General features: G+C 40.4%; 1 protein-coding gene across 1 annotated transcript in view; it reads right to left on the minus strand.

Annotated features, from left to right (window-relative positions):
• LOC145408089 (putative neural-cadherin 2) overlaps positions 1-17,941 on the minus strand; it is a 171,596-nt gene that overhangs the window by 51,558 nt on the left and 102,097 nt on the right. Inside the window, exons 14-15 of the mRNA XM_080278896.1 lie at positions 12,100-12,302; positions 4,668-4,831 (exon numbers count right to left, since the gene is read on the minus strand). Coding sequence (XP_080135022.1) covers positions 4,668-4,831; positions 12,100-12,302 — 367 coding nt within the window. The remainder of the gene's footprint in view (positions 1-4,667; positions 4,832-12,099; positions 12,303-17,941) is intronic.

The raw sequence follows: 17,941 nt of genomic DNA on the forward strand, positions 1-17,941 counted from the left end.
TCAGACACCATTATCATCACCAACACCCAGACCCAACCACCATCACCCAGTCACCACAACCTTCATCACAGTCATCACCAAGACAACACCATCCAGAAATCATCATTATCCAGATATCATCAGCACAACCACAGACACCACCTCAGCCACCATCACCCAGTCACCACTGTCATCACTACACCATCTTCCAGACATCATCACTATCCAGACACCATAATGACTACCAACCAGGCACCATCGTTATCACCACGATCACCTAGTCATCACAACCATCACTACCAGCATGTCATGACAATCTTCCAGACGTCATCATCACTATCCAGATACCATCACCCCTATCACCATTATCCAATCACTACATTCATCACTACCACCATCACCCAGTTACAAAAAACACAATACCAAGACACCATCTTCCAAATATCCGTATCAATTCACCTTCAACCACTATCATCAACCACTCACCACAACCATTAACGCCACCATCGCCGAACAGCCTTGTAGATATCATCACTCTAAGAACACCATCATCACTTCCACCTAGACATCATCAATACCATCATCACCCAGGCATCACCACCACCAACATTACCATAGTCACCCACTCAGCACTACTATCACCCAGACAACCACAAGACACCATCCTCCATACATTATCATTATACAGACATCATCACCACTCCCCAAACACCATCACCACCACCATCACCGACACCACAACCATTACTAACACCACCGACTTGTATCTTGCACCGGTTAATAACTCCTTTCTAGGCACAATCGCTATCCTGACACCATCCTCACTACCACCAGCATCACCTTTTCACCACAACCATCACTACCATTATCACGAAAGTACCATCATCCAGACACCATAATCACCATCACCAAGACACCATCACCACCATAAACACCCAATCCCCACAAGTCTCACTATCACCATAACCAAAACACCATCTTCCAGACATCATCGGAAGACAGACAACATCACTGCCAGCACTCAGACATCACCACCATCTTCTAGTCACCAGAAACAAGTCACCTTCTTCCGTGCATCATCACAATCCAGACACCAGCTTCACCACCACCCTAGCTTCACCACCACCATTTCCATCACGCAGTCACCACAACTGTCAGTACCACCAATAACCATTTTCCAGACATCACTTTTTTTGTTTTTTGATAATGAATGGAGGAAGGAAAAACAAAGAAAAAAAAAGTACATGTGCTTAAAGGCATCCTCCATTCATGAAATACTTATAACAACTGGATTTAAATTCGAGAGGACTAAATGTATATGGGAAGCAACTCCCAGGAAGTGAATTCCAGTGAGTAGTAGTTCTGGGGATAAATGAATTTTGATAAGCAGAGGTTCTGCATCTACATTGTGGGGGAGAAAGTGTGGAGTTCATGGGCGCTCCCAGCTACCTGAGTATTTCGGGAGAAAATGTGAAGGGGAGGCACAATTGAAGCCAGTTCGTTAGAGCACTTACGGTAAAAATATCGATAAAATAATGCTAAAGAAGCAAAATCTCTACGTACTGATAATGGAGGAAGGTTCTGCTTTATGGGAGGATTATTGATTAATTTAATGGCTTTATTTTGAATTTTGTCCAACTGCCTCAATGCAACCGCTCCACATCCACTCCACAGTGGTGAACAGTATTCGATCTGAGAACGCACATGACTTTTGTATATTGTGGCCATCTGCTCGTCAGTGAAGAACTCACGAAATCTGTACATAAGTCCCAGTTTTTTAGATGTATTTTTAGCAAGGGATTTAACATAAGCTGTCCAGCGTTGGTTGGGGTTTAGAGTAACACCTAGGATATCAGACACCATCATTACCACCATCCAGACAACATCACACTAAGTATTCACCACAACCATCACTACCACCATCCGGTCATTATCACTATTCAGCACGCCTTCATCACCACCAACCAGACAAAACCACCATAGTCACCTAAAACTCACAAAAACCATCACCAAAACACAATATTGCTCAAATCATCACTATCCAAGTATCATCACAACTATCCATACATCACCATCACCATCTACTAGACACCACAACCATCAGTAAAACAATCATCCTATCACAATAATCACCACTACCATTATCATCAGGACACCACCTTCCAGACCTGGTCATCACCAATACCCAGCATCATCACCAAGTCACCACAACTATTTCTACCACCATCTACGAGATACCATGTTCCAGACGTCATCACTAACCAGACAACTTCATCACCACCACCGAGACAACACCATCTGAAACATCAACCAGTCACCACCACCACCACCACCATCTTCTAGTCATCATCACCATCCCGACACCATCATCACCAACACCCCTACACCACTACCATCGCCGTCACCACAACCTTCACTATGATTATTACCAAAACACCCTCTTCCAGACATCATCACTACAGTTACGAGATGAGGCTGTGACACGTCTGAGTTTAGTCTTACCTATTAATTCTGCCCAGCACAGAAGAAAAAAGTATCATAAATCAAGTCCTCTTTTTTTTTTTTTTTTCAACCCTCCAAAACCTTCCACAAGAATATGCTAATCATTCAACAGCACACAGATGCATCCTAAATCATCTTTTAATATTCTTTTGGTATGTATCTCTTGGGACCTATCATGGAAAAAATTATAGTCCTTCTTTTTGTAAAATCTGTTTTGCCAAGACTGGGTATTCTAAACACTCTGTACCTACTTTACTCCTATGCAGCGGCAGACTTTGTTCATAGGCCTTATTCTTCCCTGCATGGATTGCTGCTCTCATGTGTGTGTGTGTGTGTGTGTGTGGTGTGTGTGTGTGTGTGTGTGTGTGTGTGTGTGTGTGGCGGTGGTGGGAGGGGGTGGAGCGGCTTATAACATTATGTTAGAAGCAGGATGGAGGCAAAGGCTTCTTGCAACGCCCTTCCTCTCACTAATACCCGTCAGCCTACCTCTCGTTCCTGCAGTGATGCATATCTTAACTACCCCCCCCTTTTTTTTTTATTTTTTATTTTTAATGGCCACTGCGCTTCTGAACTGTCTGCATGTGAACCTTCCCGATAACAATGGGAGCACCGCACCCGTCAAACAACGCATTCCATCCTTTCTCTGTCCACCTTTCTAATGCAAGAGTTAACTGATGCAACGGGTCAACTCTAGAACTACCTTCTTTAGTTTGCATTTCCCTCTGCCTATGACCTTCAATACATTAGACATAGTGTGTCTAGGTATCTTGCAAACGAATAACCCTATTTTTCTATCTATCTATCTATTGCCAGACGCCATAATCCCGTAAGGGGTGGCCATTTGACTTTGAGTTTGTTTTACAGGGAGGGGCACTAATCCTCCACCAACCCACTTGTTGACACGTAGGGAGCACGTAAGGTTTGGTTATATGGTTACCACCCAGCGTTGTAAATGGTTTCCTGGCATACAGGAAACCATTTGGCTTGTCACTCAATGTAGAGCCACCTGTAAAGGAGAGACAATCAGTAAAAAGTGACAGGAAAGATTGCTGCTGATAAATTTTTCCCGGGAGTGCACCTACTTAGCATACTTCTAACATTTGGGTTTTACTTTTTTGCATTAAAAAAAGTGAGCATGCGCCACAGTATGTAACTTACTACATACGTGGTTTCCAACCGGGAATCCAGGAGAGAATTAGTTAGAAAGATCCATAGGAATTCTGTGTATTTTTGTATTTACAGTTGTATTTAATGAAAAAAAAGTCTCACTCAGGAACGAGCGATTGAATAGTGACATTTGTAACTGACACACAGATTCATCTGCTGTGTTTTTTTAAGTTAACTGAACAAAATACATCAGACGTTGATGAGTTGGTTGTGAGGCGTTTTTTGATGAAATAAATAAATAAATAAATAACTAAAAACACACACACACACACACACACACACACACACACACACATATATATATATATATATATATATATATATAGATAGATAGATAGATAGATATAGATCTATCTATCTATCTATCTATCTATCTATATAGATAGATAGATAGATAGGTAGACAGATAGACAGATTGATAGATAGATAGGTGGGTATAGATATATATCATTTATAAAATATTCAATGCATGACTTTCACTAGGAGCTAGTATGAAGAAGAATCGGTACTTTTCATTACATATATACATATATAATTAATTCCTCATTTTGGTGTAGCCTACAGCAACAGGTTGTCAACTGGTAAAGAAGCTGGTTGTCTGGACATATAGATATTTGTTGTCTGAATAATTACAGAGACTTATGATGTGCAACTCGGTCACTGAAAAGCATAAGTAATACACACTTTGGAAAAATCGTGCTTTCTATTTTTGTAACCCAAAATAAAAATGAAATGGATGATGTTATTTGTGTAGTGATTTATTTTTATTTATTTAGAAAATCCATAACCTTGCTTGAAAATCCAAATAAAAATAGAATTATAGTTTTTCGTATTAATGCAAAGAACTGCGGGAGGGATATTCTTAGTATGTCTTTCACTTTGGTAAATAATCATAAAAAAAAAAGGTATGCTCAAATGAACCTGTTCTGAAGGTTCCAATAGCATGCCTTTTCAAGAGAAAACAAATAAAGGTGAAAAAATTAGGTGAATATTAGTCCCTGGCTGCACTTTGCCCTCACCTGCCCTTCCTAAGGTGGGTGGCAGCGAAGATGGTGCCTTGGTCGGGGTTCAGAGAAAACAGTGGATGTGGCGGCCCAGCCCAGGAGAAAGTCTTGTCTTGCAGGTCCCAGTCGTCAGGGTCATCCACGAACACCCTCCCCAGTGGAGCCTCAGCACCCCCGCCCTGCCAAGTCAAAGGCTTGAGTAGTTGTGTTGTTAGCAACTTTGATTTTATGGCCAAGATTCAGTGATGATACCAGGTTTATTATTATCTGACAGAACTTGGCCGATCTGAAAACTTGGACACTAAGATATGGGTGCATGAAATTAGAGGACCCTTAATGCTGAGGTGATACAGTATCTCTTTAATTATTACTCGAATCATCTCTCCAGTTTTACTATATGTGGCCATTAAGGGTCATGGATCTTCGTCAGGTTAGAAAAAAATGCGCTATAAGCAAAGACGAATGTTAAGAGAGCAGCTGGTGTGGAACAGAGATAAACAATATAGTGAAACAAGAGGGAGCCCTCGCAGAGTGAACACCCGCATCCTACGAGGACAGTAGCACAAACGGCTTAACATTTCACCTTACTCAGTGACGCTGACCTTAAACCAAGTGTTAATTAAATCGAATCAATATATCCAAATCTGACCCACCATTTTCAAAATTAGATCACTCCATCCTTGTCTAATCCTCCATCCCTACCCCAGTTTGGTTCAGAGCTCTCTCTCTCTCTCTCTCTCTCTCTTGACTGAAACAACACACTCCAGTGCTACCGTGCACGGGCCTATTATAGTTATGGATCGGATGTAACTGATAAGGTATCGTTTTACAAGCTACAGGTGAAAAATTACAGGTAAAATTTTCACCTTATTTTATTTTTATTTTTTTGTAGAAGAATGTTCGTACTCTCAATCAGGCTGGTAAAATGGAAGAACTTATTTCAGTGTTCAAGGAATACAAGATGGATATTTGTCCTCTTACAGAAACGAGGTTGCTTGGAGTTGATAAAATGAATTTGGAAGATGGTATTACTATGTTGGTTTCTGGTAGGAGTGATGGAAATCATTACCAAGGAGTAGGCTTACTGCTGAGTAGAGATGCTTGTAAGGCAGTATGTGAGTCTGAACCAATTAATGAGCGCTTGCTTTATGCTCGCTTAAAATCTGACCATGGTAATATCAGTATTGTTGTAGGGTACGCTCCGACAAATGAGGCTGCTGATGAAATGAAGGATGACTTTTATGAGAAGCTGCAGGATGTAGTGAATAGAGTGGCAAGACATGATGTGTTAGTTTGCATTGGTGATTTTAATGCGATTGTTGGCAGTAGTAGGGATGGCTTTGAAGATTGTATGGGTAAGGAGGGTGTTGGTATAAGAAACGAAAATGGGGTGCGACTTGCAAGCTTTTGTTTGGCAAATGACCTTATAATTGGTGGAACTATCTTTGGGCATAGAAAAATACATAAGACTACTTGGATTTCACCATGTGGTAAGTATTGTAACCAGATTGACCATATTGCAATTAGCAGAAGGCATAGGAGTTATTTGCAAGATGTTTGCGTAAGGAGGGGGGCAGATATAGGTATTGATCATCAACTTGTTGTGTCAAGGATTAAAACAAAACTTAAGAGAAACGTTAATGGTAATTGTACAGGAGGTAATAATTATGATTTTGATGAGCTGAGAAGTGATGAGAGCACTAGGGAAAAGTTTCGGTGGGAATGTAGGAACAGGTTTCTTGTCCTGCAGACTTTGATGGAATCTGAAGACAATGATATTAATCAAATGTGGAGAGAGGTAAAAGAGGTTTTGCATGAGAGTGCTAAGGTTACTATTAAGAAAAAGGGAAAAGCGAGAAGGAAAAAGTGGATGTCAGATGAAACATGGAATGTAATTCAGAAAAGGAAAGAGGCTAAGTTAAGAAGTGAAGAACATGTTGATGGCCAGGTAGTTGAAGTACTTAGAGCAAAGTACTGGAGTTTACATTCTGAAGTAAAAAGACTCGTTAGACGTGATAAGAAGAGACTATATGATGAAAAGGCGACAGACACAGAAATTAAATTAAGTAAAAATGACAGTCAGAGCACAAGAGCAGCGTATCAGGCCATAAAGGAGTTAATTGGGACTGAAAAGAGAAGGAAGGAAATACCTGTACGAGAGAGAAATGGTAATTTGATGACTAAAGATTTGGATATAAAAGGAAGATGGAAAGAGCACTTTGAATCTGTTCTAAATAGACCAATCCCAGCTGAAGAGGACATTTTGCCTGCCGAGAGAGATTTGCAGATAGAAACAGGGGATATAGCCTTCTATAAAGGAGTTAAAGAATTTTAAGGCTCCAGGTGAGGATGGAATATTCCCTGAAATGCTTAAGGTGGAAAATGACGAGTTGATGAATGCGCTTTTGAAACTTTTTAATGTGGCTTGGGATAATGGTGGAATTCCAGAAGAGTGGAAACATGGAGTGATTATAAAAATACCAAAAAAAGGGAGATTTAAGTGTGTGTGGCAATTGGAGGGGGATAACTTTGACACCTGTAGTTGCAAAAGTCTTTTCCAAAATCTTGTTGAACAGAACAGAGCCAGTAATTGATAAAATTTTAAGAGAAGAACAAGCGGGATTTAGAAAGGGTTGAGGTTGTAATGATCAGATTTTTATTGTAAGGCATCTAATGCAACAAGCTAATGAGATGAAAATGCCACTTAACATGTGTTTTGTGGATTTTGAAAAGGCGTTTGATAGTGTTTCACGTGGAGCTATGTTGAAAATTATGAGATTCTATTGTATACCAGAAAAGTTTGTAAATATTATTAGAAGCCTGCATGAAGGTACTTTTTGTAAGGTAATGGTGGGTGGTTCTTTGAGTGATCCATTTCAAGTTAGGTCAGGAGTGATTCAAGGAGGAGTTCTTTCGCCATTGTTGTTTGTTTTGGTTATGGATTATGTTATGAAAAAGGTTGTAAGGAGAACAGGTGCAGGAATTAACTGGAAAGAAAATAAGAAGCTGATGGATTTGGACTATGCTGATGATATTGTACTGATTTGCGGAAGTATTTACGAGATGCAGAGGGTGCTTGATTGTCTGGTGGAGGAAGGAGAAAAAGTGGGATTGGTAATAAATTGTGGAAAGACTGAAATTATTAATATGAACGTGGAGAACCAAATCGGTTGTGTAATTGGGAATAATGTGGTGAAGAATGTAGAAAACTTTAAATATCTGGGAACGATTGTATCATCTAATGGATCATTAAACAATGAAATTGAGGAGAGGATTAGACAGGCTTGGCGAGCTGTTGGAATGTTGAAATCTGTTTGGAATAATAATATGCTTTAGGTACATACTAAAGTGAAAATTTACAAGTCCATGGTTAGACCCATTTTAATTTACGGGCATGAGTCATGGTACAGTACAATTGCAACAGATCAGAAAGTATTAGGATTTGAGAATAAAATACTGAGAAGGATTCTTGGGGTAAAGTGGCAAGACAGAGTTACAAATGAAAGAGTAAGGGATATTACGAGAATGGAACCAGTTAATGAATATGTGAGACTGTCTCGCTGGAAGTGGGTGGGGCACATATACAGAAAAGAAGGTTGTTTAATACAGGATGTGCCAGAGTGGATTGCTAGAGGAAGAAGAGGTAGAGGTAGGCCGAGGGAAACCTGGTTGAGGACAATGAAAAAAGAAGCAGGAGAGGAGTGTTGGTGGGACCTGAAGGAGATGGCAAGAGACAAATATTGATGGAGAGAGTTCATTGAGACCCTATGCATCCCGTGGGGTGCCACAGGAAATGATTGATTGATTGATTGATTGTAGAAGTCAATGAGCACAGGTGAGCTGAGGGCTAAAATCATCGTCATCGTCATCACCATCATCACCCTAACTCATACTCCCAGGTAGCTAGTGTGTCAATGTCAAGAGAAAGTTGCTCGCCTGTCATTTAAGATAGAAGTATGAGGAACATGCAGGTCCCGGATGGAATTTTGTACTGTCTTTTTGCAATAGGAGCTGAAAGATTGTTTAGAGCATATGTTCTTTTTTCAATATATGGGGTGCCTCATCAACAATTAAAGATTATATCTGAGGGATCATGGTAACGTTTATCTACCTGACTATGTATCTTTCTATCTAGCAAGCTATCTATATACCATGCAATGCATCTACATATCTAAACTGTTTACACAGTAAATTCTGTCAACTCAGGACTTTGTGGACTCTCTCTCTCTCTCTCTGTACTTGTATAGGATATATATATTATCTATCTGTGTAGTTGGTATGCATGATGTGCCTGGAAGAAATGAAAATGGGGAACGAATGATAGGGATGTGTGTTGAGCGAGAGATGGTGATTGGAAATACGCTGTTCGAGAAGAAAGATATTTATAAGTATACATGGGTGAGACAGGAGGGTGGAATGGTTGTGGATAAAGCATTGATGGACTATGTGGTTGTGTCTAGGAATGTAATAGGAAGATTGTTGGATGTGAGAGTTCTGAGAGGGGAGGGTGGAGGTATGTCTGACCACTACCTGGTGGAGGGAAAGTTAAGAAGTAGATAAGAGATAGGTGAGAGCTAGGAGGGTTAGGTGTGGCAGGGAGGTTTTTAAAGTGAGTGAGTTGGATAAAAGAGAGAAAATGATAGAGTATCAGGAGAAATTGAAAGATGAGTGGAACGCAGTGAAAGATCAGGAAAATGGCAGTGTGGAGGAGGAATGACAGTTGTTTAGGAGTGCTGTGGTGGGGCATGCAGAAGAGGTGTGTGGTGTGAGACGCGTGGGTGGTGGTGTAAGAAAGGGAAGTGAATGGTGGTGCGAGGAAGTAAGTATGGCTGTGGCTGAGAAGAGACGTGCATATGAAGTGTGGCTGCAGAGGAAGGATGAAGTGTCATATGAGAGGTATAAGGAAAAGAGGAATAGGGCGAGAAGGGCTGTGCGTGGTGCTAAAGTGACAGCAGATGAAAGGTGGGGTAGGCGACTGACTGAGAATTTTCAACAGAATAAGAAAATGTTCTGGAAGGAGGTGAAAAGGGTGCGAAAGGGAGAGTCTGGAAAGGAAGAGAGAGTAAAAGCAGAGGATGGAAGGATGTTAACTGAGATCGATGCAGTAAGGAAGAGATGGGCAGAGTATTTTGAAAGATTGTTAAATGTAGAGGAGGAAAGGGTGGCTGAGATTGTGGCTGATGGAAGAGTGCAAGGAATAAATGTGTTGGGAGAGTTGAGTGATTCTTTGATCACGAAGGAGGAAGTGGAGAAGGCAGTAAAGGAGATGAAAACAGGGAAAACTGCAGGTATGGATGGGTGTGCTGTGGAATGCAGGAAGGGTGGTGGAGTGACTATTGTTGACTGGTTAGTAAGATTGTTGAATGTGTACTTTGTGAAAGGTATGGTGCCAATTGATTGGGCAAGTGCTTGTGTGGACCCGTTGTATAAAGGCAAGGGTGATAAGTATGATTGTACTAGCTTTAGGGGTACAAGTCTGTTGAGTGTTGTAGGTAAGGTGTATGGTAGAGTGTTAATTATGAGAGTTAGAGAGGGTACAGAGAGAGTGATTGGTGATGAGCAGTGTGGCTTTAGGAGAGGGAGGGGATGTGTGGATCAGGTGTTCGCTGTGAAACAAGTGTGTGAAAAGTATTTAGTGAAAGGCAAGGATGTGTTTTGGGCATTCATGGATTTGGAGAAAGCGTACGATAGAATTGATAGGGAGGCTTTGTGGGCTGTTTTAAGATTGTATGGACTTGATGGTAGGTTACTAAAAGGGGTGAAAAGTTTTTATGTAAATAGTAGAGCGTGTGTAAGAGTGGGTAATGCTGTGAGTGATTGGTTTGCTGTGAGAGTGGGGCTGCGACAGGGATGTGTGATGTCGCCTTGGTTGTTTAATATTTATATGGATGGTGTTGTAAAGGAGGTGAATGCAAGAGTTTTAGGTGGAGGTCTGAGTCTGGTGAATGTTGATGGTGGAGAGTGGAATCTGAAGCAGCTGCTGTTTGCAGATGATACTGCACTGGTGGCTGATTCAGAGGAGAGATTGAGACAGTTGGTAGAGGAGTTTGGAAGGGTGTGTGAAAGGAGGAAATTGAGAGTAAATGAGAATAAGAGTAAAGTGATGAAGTGTACGAGGATGGTAGATGGTAGGGGGATGAATATAGTTTTGAATGGTGAGTTGCTTGAGGAGGTAGAGTGTTTTAAATATTTAGGGTCACATGTTGCTGTGGATGGAAGAATAGATGCAGAAGTGAAGTTTAGAATGAATGAAGTGGGTAAGGTGCTGGGAGGCGTGAAAAAAGTGTTTAGATGTCGTTCACTCAGAATGGATGTAAAGAGAAGGCTGTATGAGGGTGTTGTGGTACCGAGTGCATTATATGGGGCTGAAACATGAAATATGGGTGTAGCAGAGAGGAAAAGTTTGAATGTAGTGGAGATGAGGTGTTTGAGGAGTATGTGTGGAGTGATGCGTATGGATCGAGTGCGAAATGATTAAGTGCGAAGGAGAACTGGAGTTGTTCGGGAGATGGCTGGTAGAGTTGAGCAGAGGGTGTTGCGATGGTTTGGGCATATGGAGAGAATGGATAATGAGCAATTGGTGAAAAAGGTAACTAGATCTGATGTAAGAGGTGTAAGGCTGAGAGGGAGACCACGAATAGGACGGATGGACGATGTGAAGAGAGCGCTGGATGCGAGAGGGATGTCTGTTGAGCAAGGAAGAGTGGCTGTGTGTGACAGAAATAAATGGAGAGAAATTGTGAATGAATAAATGATGACGCAGCCCAGAGTGGATATTCTCCCGCATTTGGTCTGATCAGCCAGTCAGGTCAGGTGCGGGTAAGGGGATGGGTCTACTATGATGTGGCAGGGGTAAATCAGCCCTGCTGTCGGACCCTGCTGCGGATGTCACTGATTGCACTGCGCAGTTGACCCTTGTGCGGTGTGATGCGGTGAGGATCTGTTCCTTCTCCCCTTTGGGGCTAAGATGCGAATGTGTTTGAATGGATGAGTAAATGGGGAGTGTGTCGTCCTGTCTCGGCGGCCTCCCTTTCCTTGGGGGAAGCAGCCTAGGTATATAGATAGATAGATAGATCTGTCTATCCATCTATCTATCTGTATATACTTATCTCTACCTACCTATCAATGTATCTGTCTATATATCGATCTATATATATCTACTGTAGCCTATATCTATCTATCAATCTATCCGTCAATATCTATTTCTATATCTATCTCTATCTGTCTATCTATCGATCTGTCTGTCAATATCTATATATATATGTATCTATCGATAGACTGATCTATCTATCAGTCAATTAGTCAATCAATCAATCTGTGTAATTATGTATCTGTGTATGTATAGTACCTCTATCTATCTGTCTATCTATATGCACAACAACCAATTTTCCTTAAAAAAAGGGGGAAATAATTGTCGATTAAGAAACAGTGCAAACTAGTGGTTCACCTGAGTTTTCCACAGGTACACCATCTTTGAGGCGGGTTTCATGGGGTTGTCGTTGATGTCGTCGATAATGAGGGTGATGGTGTGTGTTGCCTCCACGCCCTGCACGTCGGCTGCCGTCACCCTGATGTCCAGCTGTCGGTGCTGCTCGCGGTCCACTGGCCCCGTTGTCCACAGCTCCGCCCCGCCCCGCCCACTGTCTAAATCTAGTGAGTAAGGAAATGACCACGCTGTGTTGGTGATTAAGTGCTAACGGTGACATAAATAAAGTTTGCTGAACTGAAACAACTGTTCGTCGACGCCGTACCCGTGTCCTGTTGCAATAACCAGCATCTGACATGAGTGTTGTAAAGCAGGTGAATATGACCCGTGATTTTCCATTGTGAACTAATTGGTGTCATATTTATACAGTGGCCAGTTCATGCCACTCAAGATACTGTTACATCCATTCAGTCTGAGCCAGTCTCATATCAGTAGAATTCCCACCCAGTTTCAACAGTCAACTCATTTTCATTATTTCAGGTCCTTTCTTAGCACATTACGCCCAGATGAAGCTTAGTTAGAATCCTTAACAATATTTATTGCTCATTGGGATCCTTGTGTAGCGGTCCTATTCGTTCAGACTGAAACAGGTTCATTCAGAGTCATTCAGGACCACTTAGCTAGGTCCACTTAGGTTCATCAGTCACTTCAGGTCCAGTTATTTATGCTGCAGCCATTTTAGCATCTTCCAGTCGTTTAAGGTCAGTTTAGGACTATTCATGGTAAGTTTGATTCATTCAGACCTTTCACATCCATTCTTGTTGGTGGGTCTGTTGAGGTTCGGTCTCGGCTACGTAGGTGCGGTCAGGTCCATTCAAGTCGAATTTATTACATTAAAGTCAGTTCAAGACCATCAGACCCAATTTGGCCCAATCTGGTAAAATAATGGTCACGTGGGCCCAGTTAGGTCCATTTAGATCTTACAGTAATCATTCTGTCTTTTTCATCCAAACCGGTTCACTAAGATCTGTTCAGGTTCATTCAGGTCCACTCATGGTCAGTTACGTCCATTGAAGAACAGGTACAGTCACACGTACTAATTTCTGCTCAGGGGTTACCCCTTCCTTCCCGCCTCTACCCTGGACAGAGGGAAGGGGGGAATCGCGAACAAGTCTACCCTGCCCACAGTGTAGAGACTCACCCCGCCTTCTGCCTCCAACTCCCCAACCCTTCACCTCCAGCTGCTAGTTACCGATTAGACGCAAATTTTCTCATGTCCTGTAAACATGACTAAACTGTCGTCGCACACGCTTTCAACGGCCAAGATTTGGACTATATTTTTAGAATAAATTATTACCGTATTGAACTATATTCTCAAATTGAAAATATTCACCATCATTGTAATCCAGTGTCGTCCGCTGCACAATTCTGGGTTCCAGTGCTTACCTTTTCACTTCCCCCAGCTGTCTCTCTCTCTCTCTCTGAATTTACTTTTCCCACTCACTCTTTCTTTTTAAATTTATATAACTTTCTCTTTGCTTCTCTCCCCCTCTCCCCCTTCTCTCTCGTTCTTTGTCTTAAGTCTTCCTCGCCTCTCACCCCTCCCCTCCTCCCACCTTAGGCCTGATCAGCAGTCAGTTATACCGTCACCGCTCCTTCGTATATCGTGTGCAGGCAACATTTATCACACACACTTAGGTCAGATGTATGGAAAGCTATATATATATATATATATATATATATATATATATATATATATATATATATATATATATATATATATATATATATCATTTCCTGTGGCACCCTCGGGGATGCATAGGGCCTCGATGAACTCACACCACCACATCCTATCTTGTGCTAACTCCTCAAGATCTCCCCAACACTCATCTCCAGCTTCCCGTCTCATTGTCCTCACCCACGTCTCTTTTGGCCTTCCTCTACCTCTCCTACCAAGTGCCACCCACCCTGGTGTACCTCGTACTATTCCCTGTCTCCTATACACATGTCCTAGCCACTTCCATCGTGAGAATCTAACATATTCATCGATCAGCTGCACTCCCGTTATGTCTCTAATTCTACTATTTGGTATCCTTTCCCACCACTTAACTCCTAATATTCTTCAAAGTGCTTTATTTTCAAACACCAAGAATTTATTTTTCATAGTCACTGTGCTGTACCAAGACTCGTGTCCATAAATTAAGATACTCCTAATCATTACCTTATAAAGTTTGATTTTTGTATGCACAGAGAAACTGTTATTATTCCAAATATTTTTAAGCATTCCCATTGCCTGATTAGCCTTCTTTAACCTTTCCTCGAATTCAAAGTTCAAAGAACCATCCTTGGCTAAATAAGTACCTAAATATTTAAACTTATCAACTTGCTTTACAACCATACCTCCAATTACACATTCCTGCGCATTTTCCATATTCATATTGATTATTTCAGTTTTTCCACAATTAATAACCAAACCCACTTTGCGACCTTCACTCACCAAACAACACTCTCTGCATCTCTTCTGGCCCATCACAAATCAAAACTATATCATCTGCATAGTCTAAATCCAAAAGTTTCCTGTTCTCTCCCCAAAGTATACCTGCACCGGTTTCTGTTCCAACGAGTTTCATAATGTAATCAATGACCAATATAAATAGTAAAGGCGATAGAACACCACCTTGAATTACTCCGGACTTGACTTCAACCGAATCACTCAGACAACCATCAACCATCACTTTACAGAATGTGTCCTCATGCATTTTCATAATGACCCTCACAAACTCCTCTGGTATTCCATAATGTCTCATGATCTTCCCCATAGTCTCTCTCGAAACACTATCAAAAGCCTTTTCAAAATCAACAAAACAAAGACTTAACGGTACTCTCATTTCATTAACTTGCTGCATCAAATGCCTAACTATAAAGATCTGATCATTGCAACCACGTCCCTTTCTAAAACCAGCCTGTTCATCCCTCAGAATACCCTCAACCACCGGCTCCAACCTATTTAACAACACTCTACTGAAAACTTTCAAAGCTATCGGTGACAAAGAGATTCCCCTTCAATTACCACATTCACTCAGGTCTCCCTTCTTCGGAACTTTAACAATTACACCATTCTTCCAAACTGATGGTAGTAACCCCGTCACCCATATCTTATTGAATAGCTTGGTCAAGATCATTATTAATCTATCCCCCTCCACTTTAAACATTTCCGGAAATAAACCATCCTCCCCTGGTGCCTTATTATTCTTTAACTGTTTTACTGCTTTCTCCACTTCTGGAAACCTCAACTCTCCTGTTTCTATATTTAAATCTTCCTGAGCAGACGGTATATCCTCTTCTGGTGGTACTGGTCTATTAAGAACTGTCTCAAAAAAAAAAAAAAAAAAAAAAAAATATATATATATATATATATATATATATATATATATATATATATATATATATATATATATATATATATATAATTGTATTTCTCATTATGTGCCAAGTTCAAATAGAGAACACCAGACCAATATTCGTAATTTTTATTAGAGTGACCGTTCCAGTTCACATAGCTGGGTAGCTGGGCTTATAAACTGCACACACACACACACACTAAACTATAAAAAGGGAAATTATCAAGACCTAAAGAAGTATTTCTTAGAAGTTGATTGGGAAAATGAGCTTAGAGGACAAGAGTTAAATGCTGTATATAAAAAGTTCTGTGAATTTTATGAAATAGGAGTCCAGAAGTACATCCCACAGCACAAAGAAGCAGATAAGAAAGTACAGAAATGGTTCAATACAGAATGTAAAAAATCAAAAGAAAGAAGAGATTTGTTGTGGAATAGATACAGAAGACACAATAGTGAAAGGGCATATAATAATTACAAACAGGCAAGAAACGATTATACAAGAATAAGGAGGGAAGCCCAAAAACAGTTTGAGGAGGATATCATAAATAAAAGTAGTGATCAACCAAAGCTGTTTTACAGCTATATCAGAAGCAAAACCAAAGTAAAAGATATAATACAATCAATTACGGACGAGGGAATCACTTATACACAAGAGAAGGATATTTGTGAAGCACTAAATAAGAATTTCCAATTAGTTTTTACAGAAGAAAAAAATTTTGAGAGGGACTATGTGGAACATGCATGTCCACACATACTACCAGATATACAAATAGCAGAAAAAGTAATACAGGAGGAGTTAAGTAGATTAGACAGAGGAAAAGCAAGTGGTCCTGATGAAATTTCATGTTGGGTACTACGCTACGAGAATGTGCAAAGGAGTTAAGTAAACCATTATTTTTAATTTTCAAGAAATCCTTGAGTCAAGGTAAACTACTTGATATTTGGAAAAATGCAAATATTGTCCCCTTATTCAAGAAAGGAAATAGACAAAATCCACTCAACTACCGACCAGTATCACTGACCAGTGTTGTAAGCAAGGTATTAGAAAAGCTTATAAGAAAAGCTTGGGTAAATCATCTAGAAGAACACAGTATGATAACAGAAAGACAGTTTGGTTTCAGAAAAGGAAAATCATGTGTTACTAATCTGTTGAGCTACTATGACAGAGTAACAAACACAATACAGGAAAGGGAAGGATGGGTGGACAGTATCTATTTAGATTTCAAGAAAGCTTTTGACACAGTACCACACCAAAGACTTTTATGGAAACTGTACCATCAAGGAGGAATTCGAGGCAAACTGTTTTGTTGGATGCAAGACTTTCTCATAAAAAGAGAAATGAGAACAGTACTAAGAGGAAACTACTCATCATGGAAAGAAGTGACTAGTGGAGTACCACAGGGTTCAGTGCTGGCACCAATCATGTTTTTAGTGTATATAATTGATATAAACAGTAACACTGGAAATGAGAGCTATCTGAATATGTTTGCAGATGATGCAAAAATACAAAGGAGAATTACTAACACAGACTCTTGTAAAGAGCTACAAGAAGAATTAAATAAACTTCATGAATGGAGTAGTATATGGCAAATGGAATTCAATGTGGACAAGTGTCATGTAATCAAGTTTAGTAAAAGTGGAAAAAGACCTGATTGGGATTATAAGTTAGGAAATAAAACCCTATACACATCAGAAAGAGAGAAAGACCTAGGTGTGATCATCAATAACAGACTATCTCCGGCTGACCACATCAGCGAGAAGGTACGGAACATGTATACACTGCTTGCAAATATGAGAATAGCATTCACATACATAAATGAAGACATGCTAAGAAGGATAATAACATCATTCATTAGACCAACCCTGGAATATGCATCAGTAGTCTGGAGTCCTCATCTCAAAAAGCACATAGACAAGATTGAAAAAGTTCAAAGGGCCGCTACAAGATGGATACCAAGCTTAAGGGACCTAAGCTACGAAGAAAGACTAAATAAACTGAATCTACCAACACTACAGGAGCGAAAGAAAAGAGGTGACATGATAATGCTATATAAGTGCATATCAGGGAAGGAGAAAATAGACATAAATGATTACTTAACATATGGAGAAGCATCAGCAAGAGGACACTGCAAAAAACTGCATAAGAAGAGAGGTGATAAAGACGTAGGGAAATTCAGTTTCCCAAACAGAGCAATTGATCAATGGAATGCACTACCGAATGAAATAGTGTGTGCCAAAACAATTCACAAATTTAAGGATATGTACGATAAATATGGTTTAAGACACGGGACAGTACGAGCTTGACTCATTCCTGTAAAGATACAATTAGGTAAGAATTAGGTAAGAACACACACACACACACACACACACACACACACACACACACACACACACACACACACACACACACACACACACACACACACACACACGACTTAAATTTTGCACTGACAGCGTGGCGA

Source organism: Coenobita brevimanus, chromosome 75 (genome assembly GCF_032717465.1).
Source record: "Coenobita brevimanus isolate Jiangsu-jjx chromosome 75, ASM3271746v2, whole genome shotgun sequence".
In the NCBI taxonomy this organism is placed as follows: domain Eukaryota; kingdom Metazoa; phylum Arthropoda; class Malacostraca; order Decapoda; family Coenobitidae; genus Coenobita; species Coenobita brevimanus.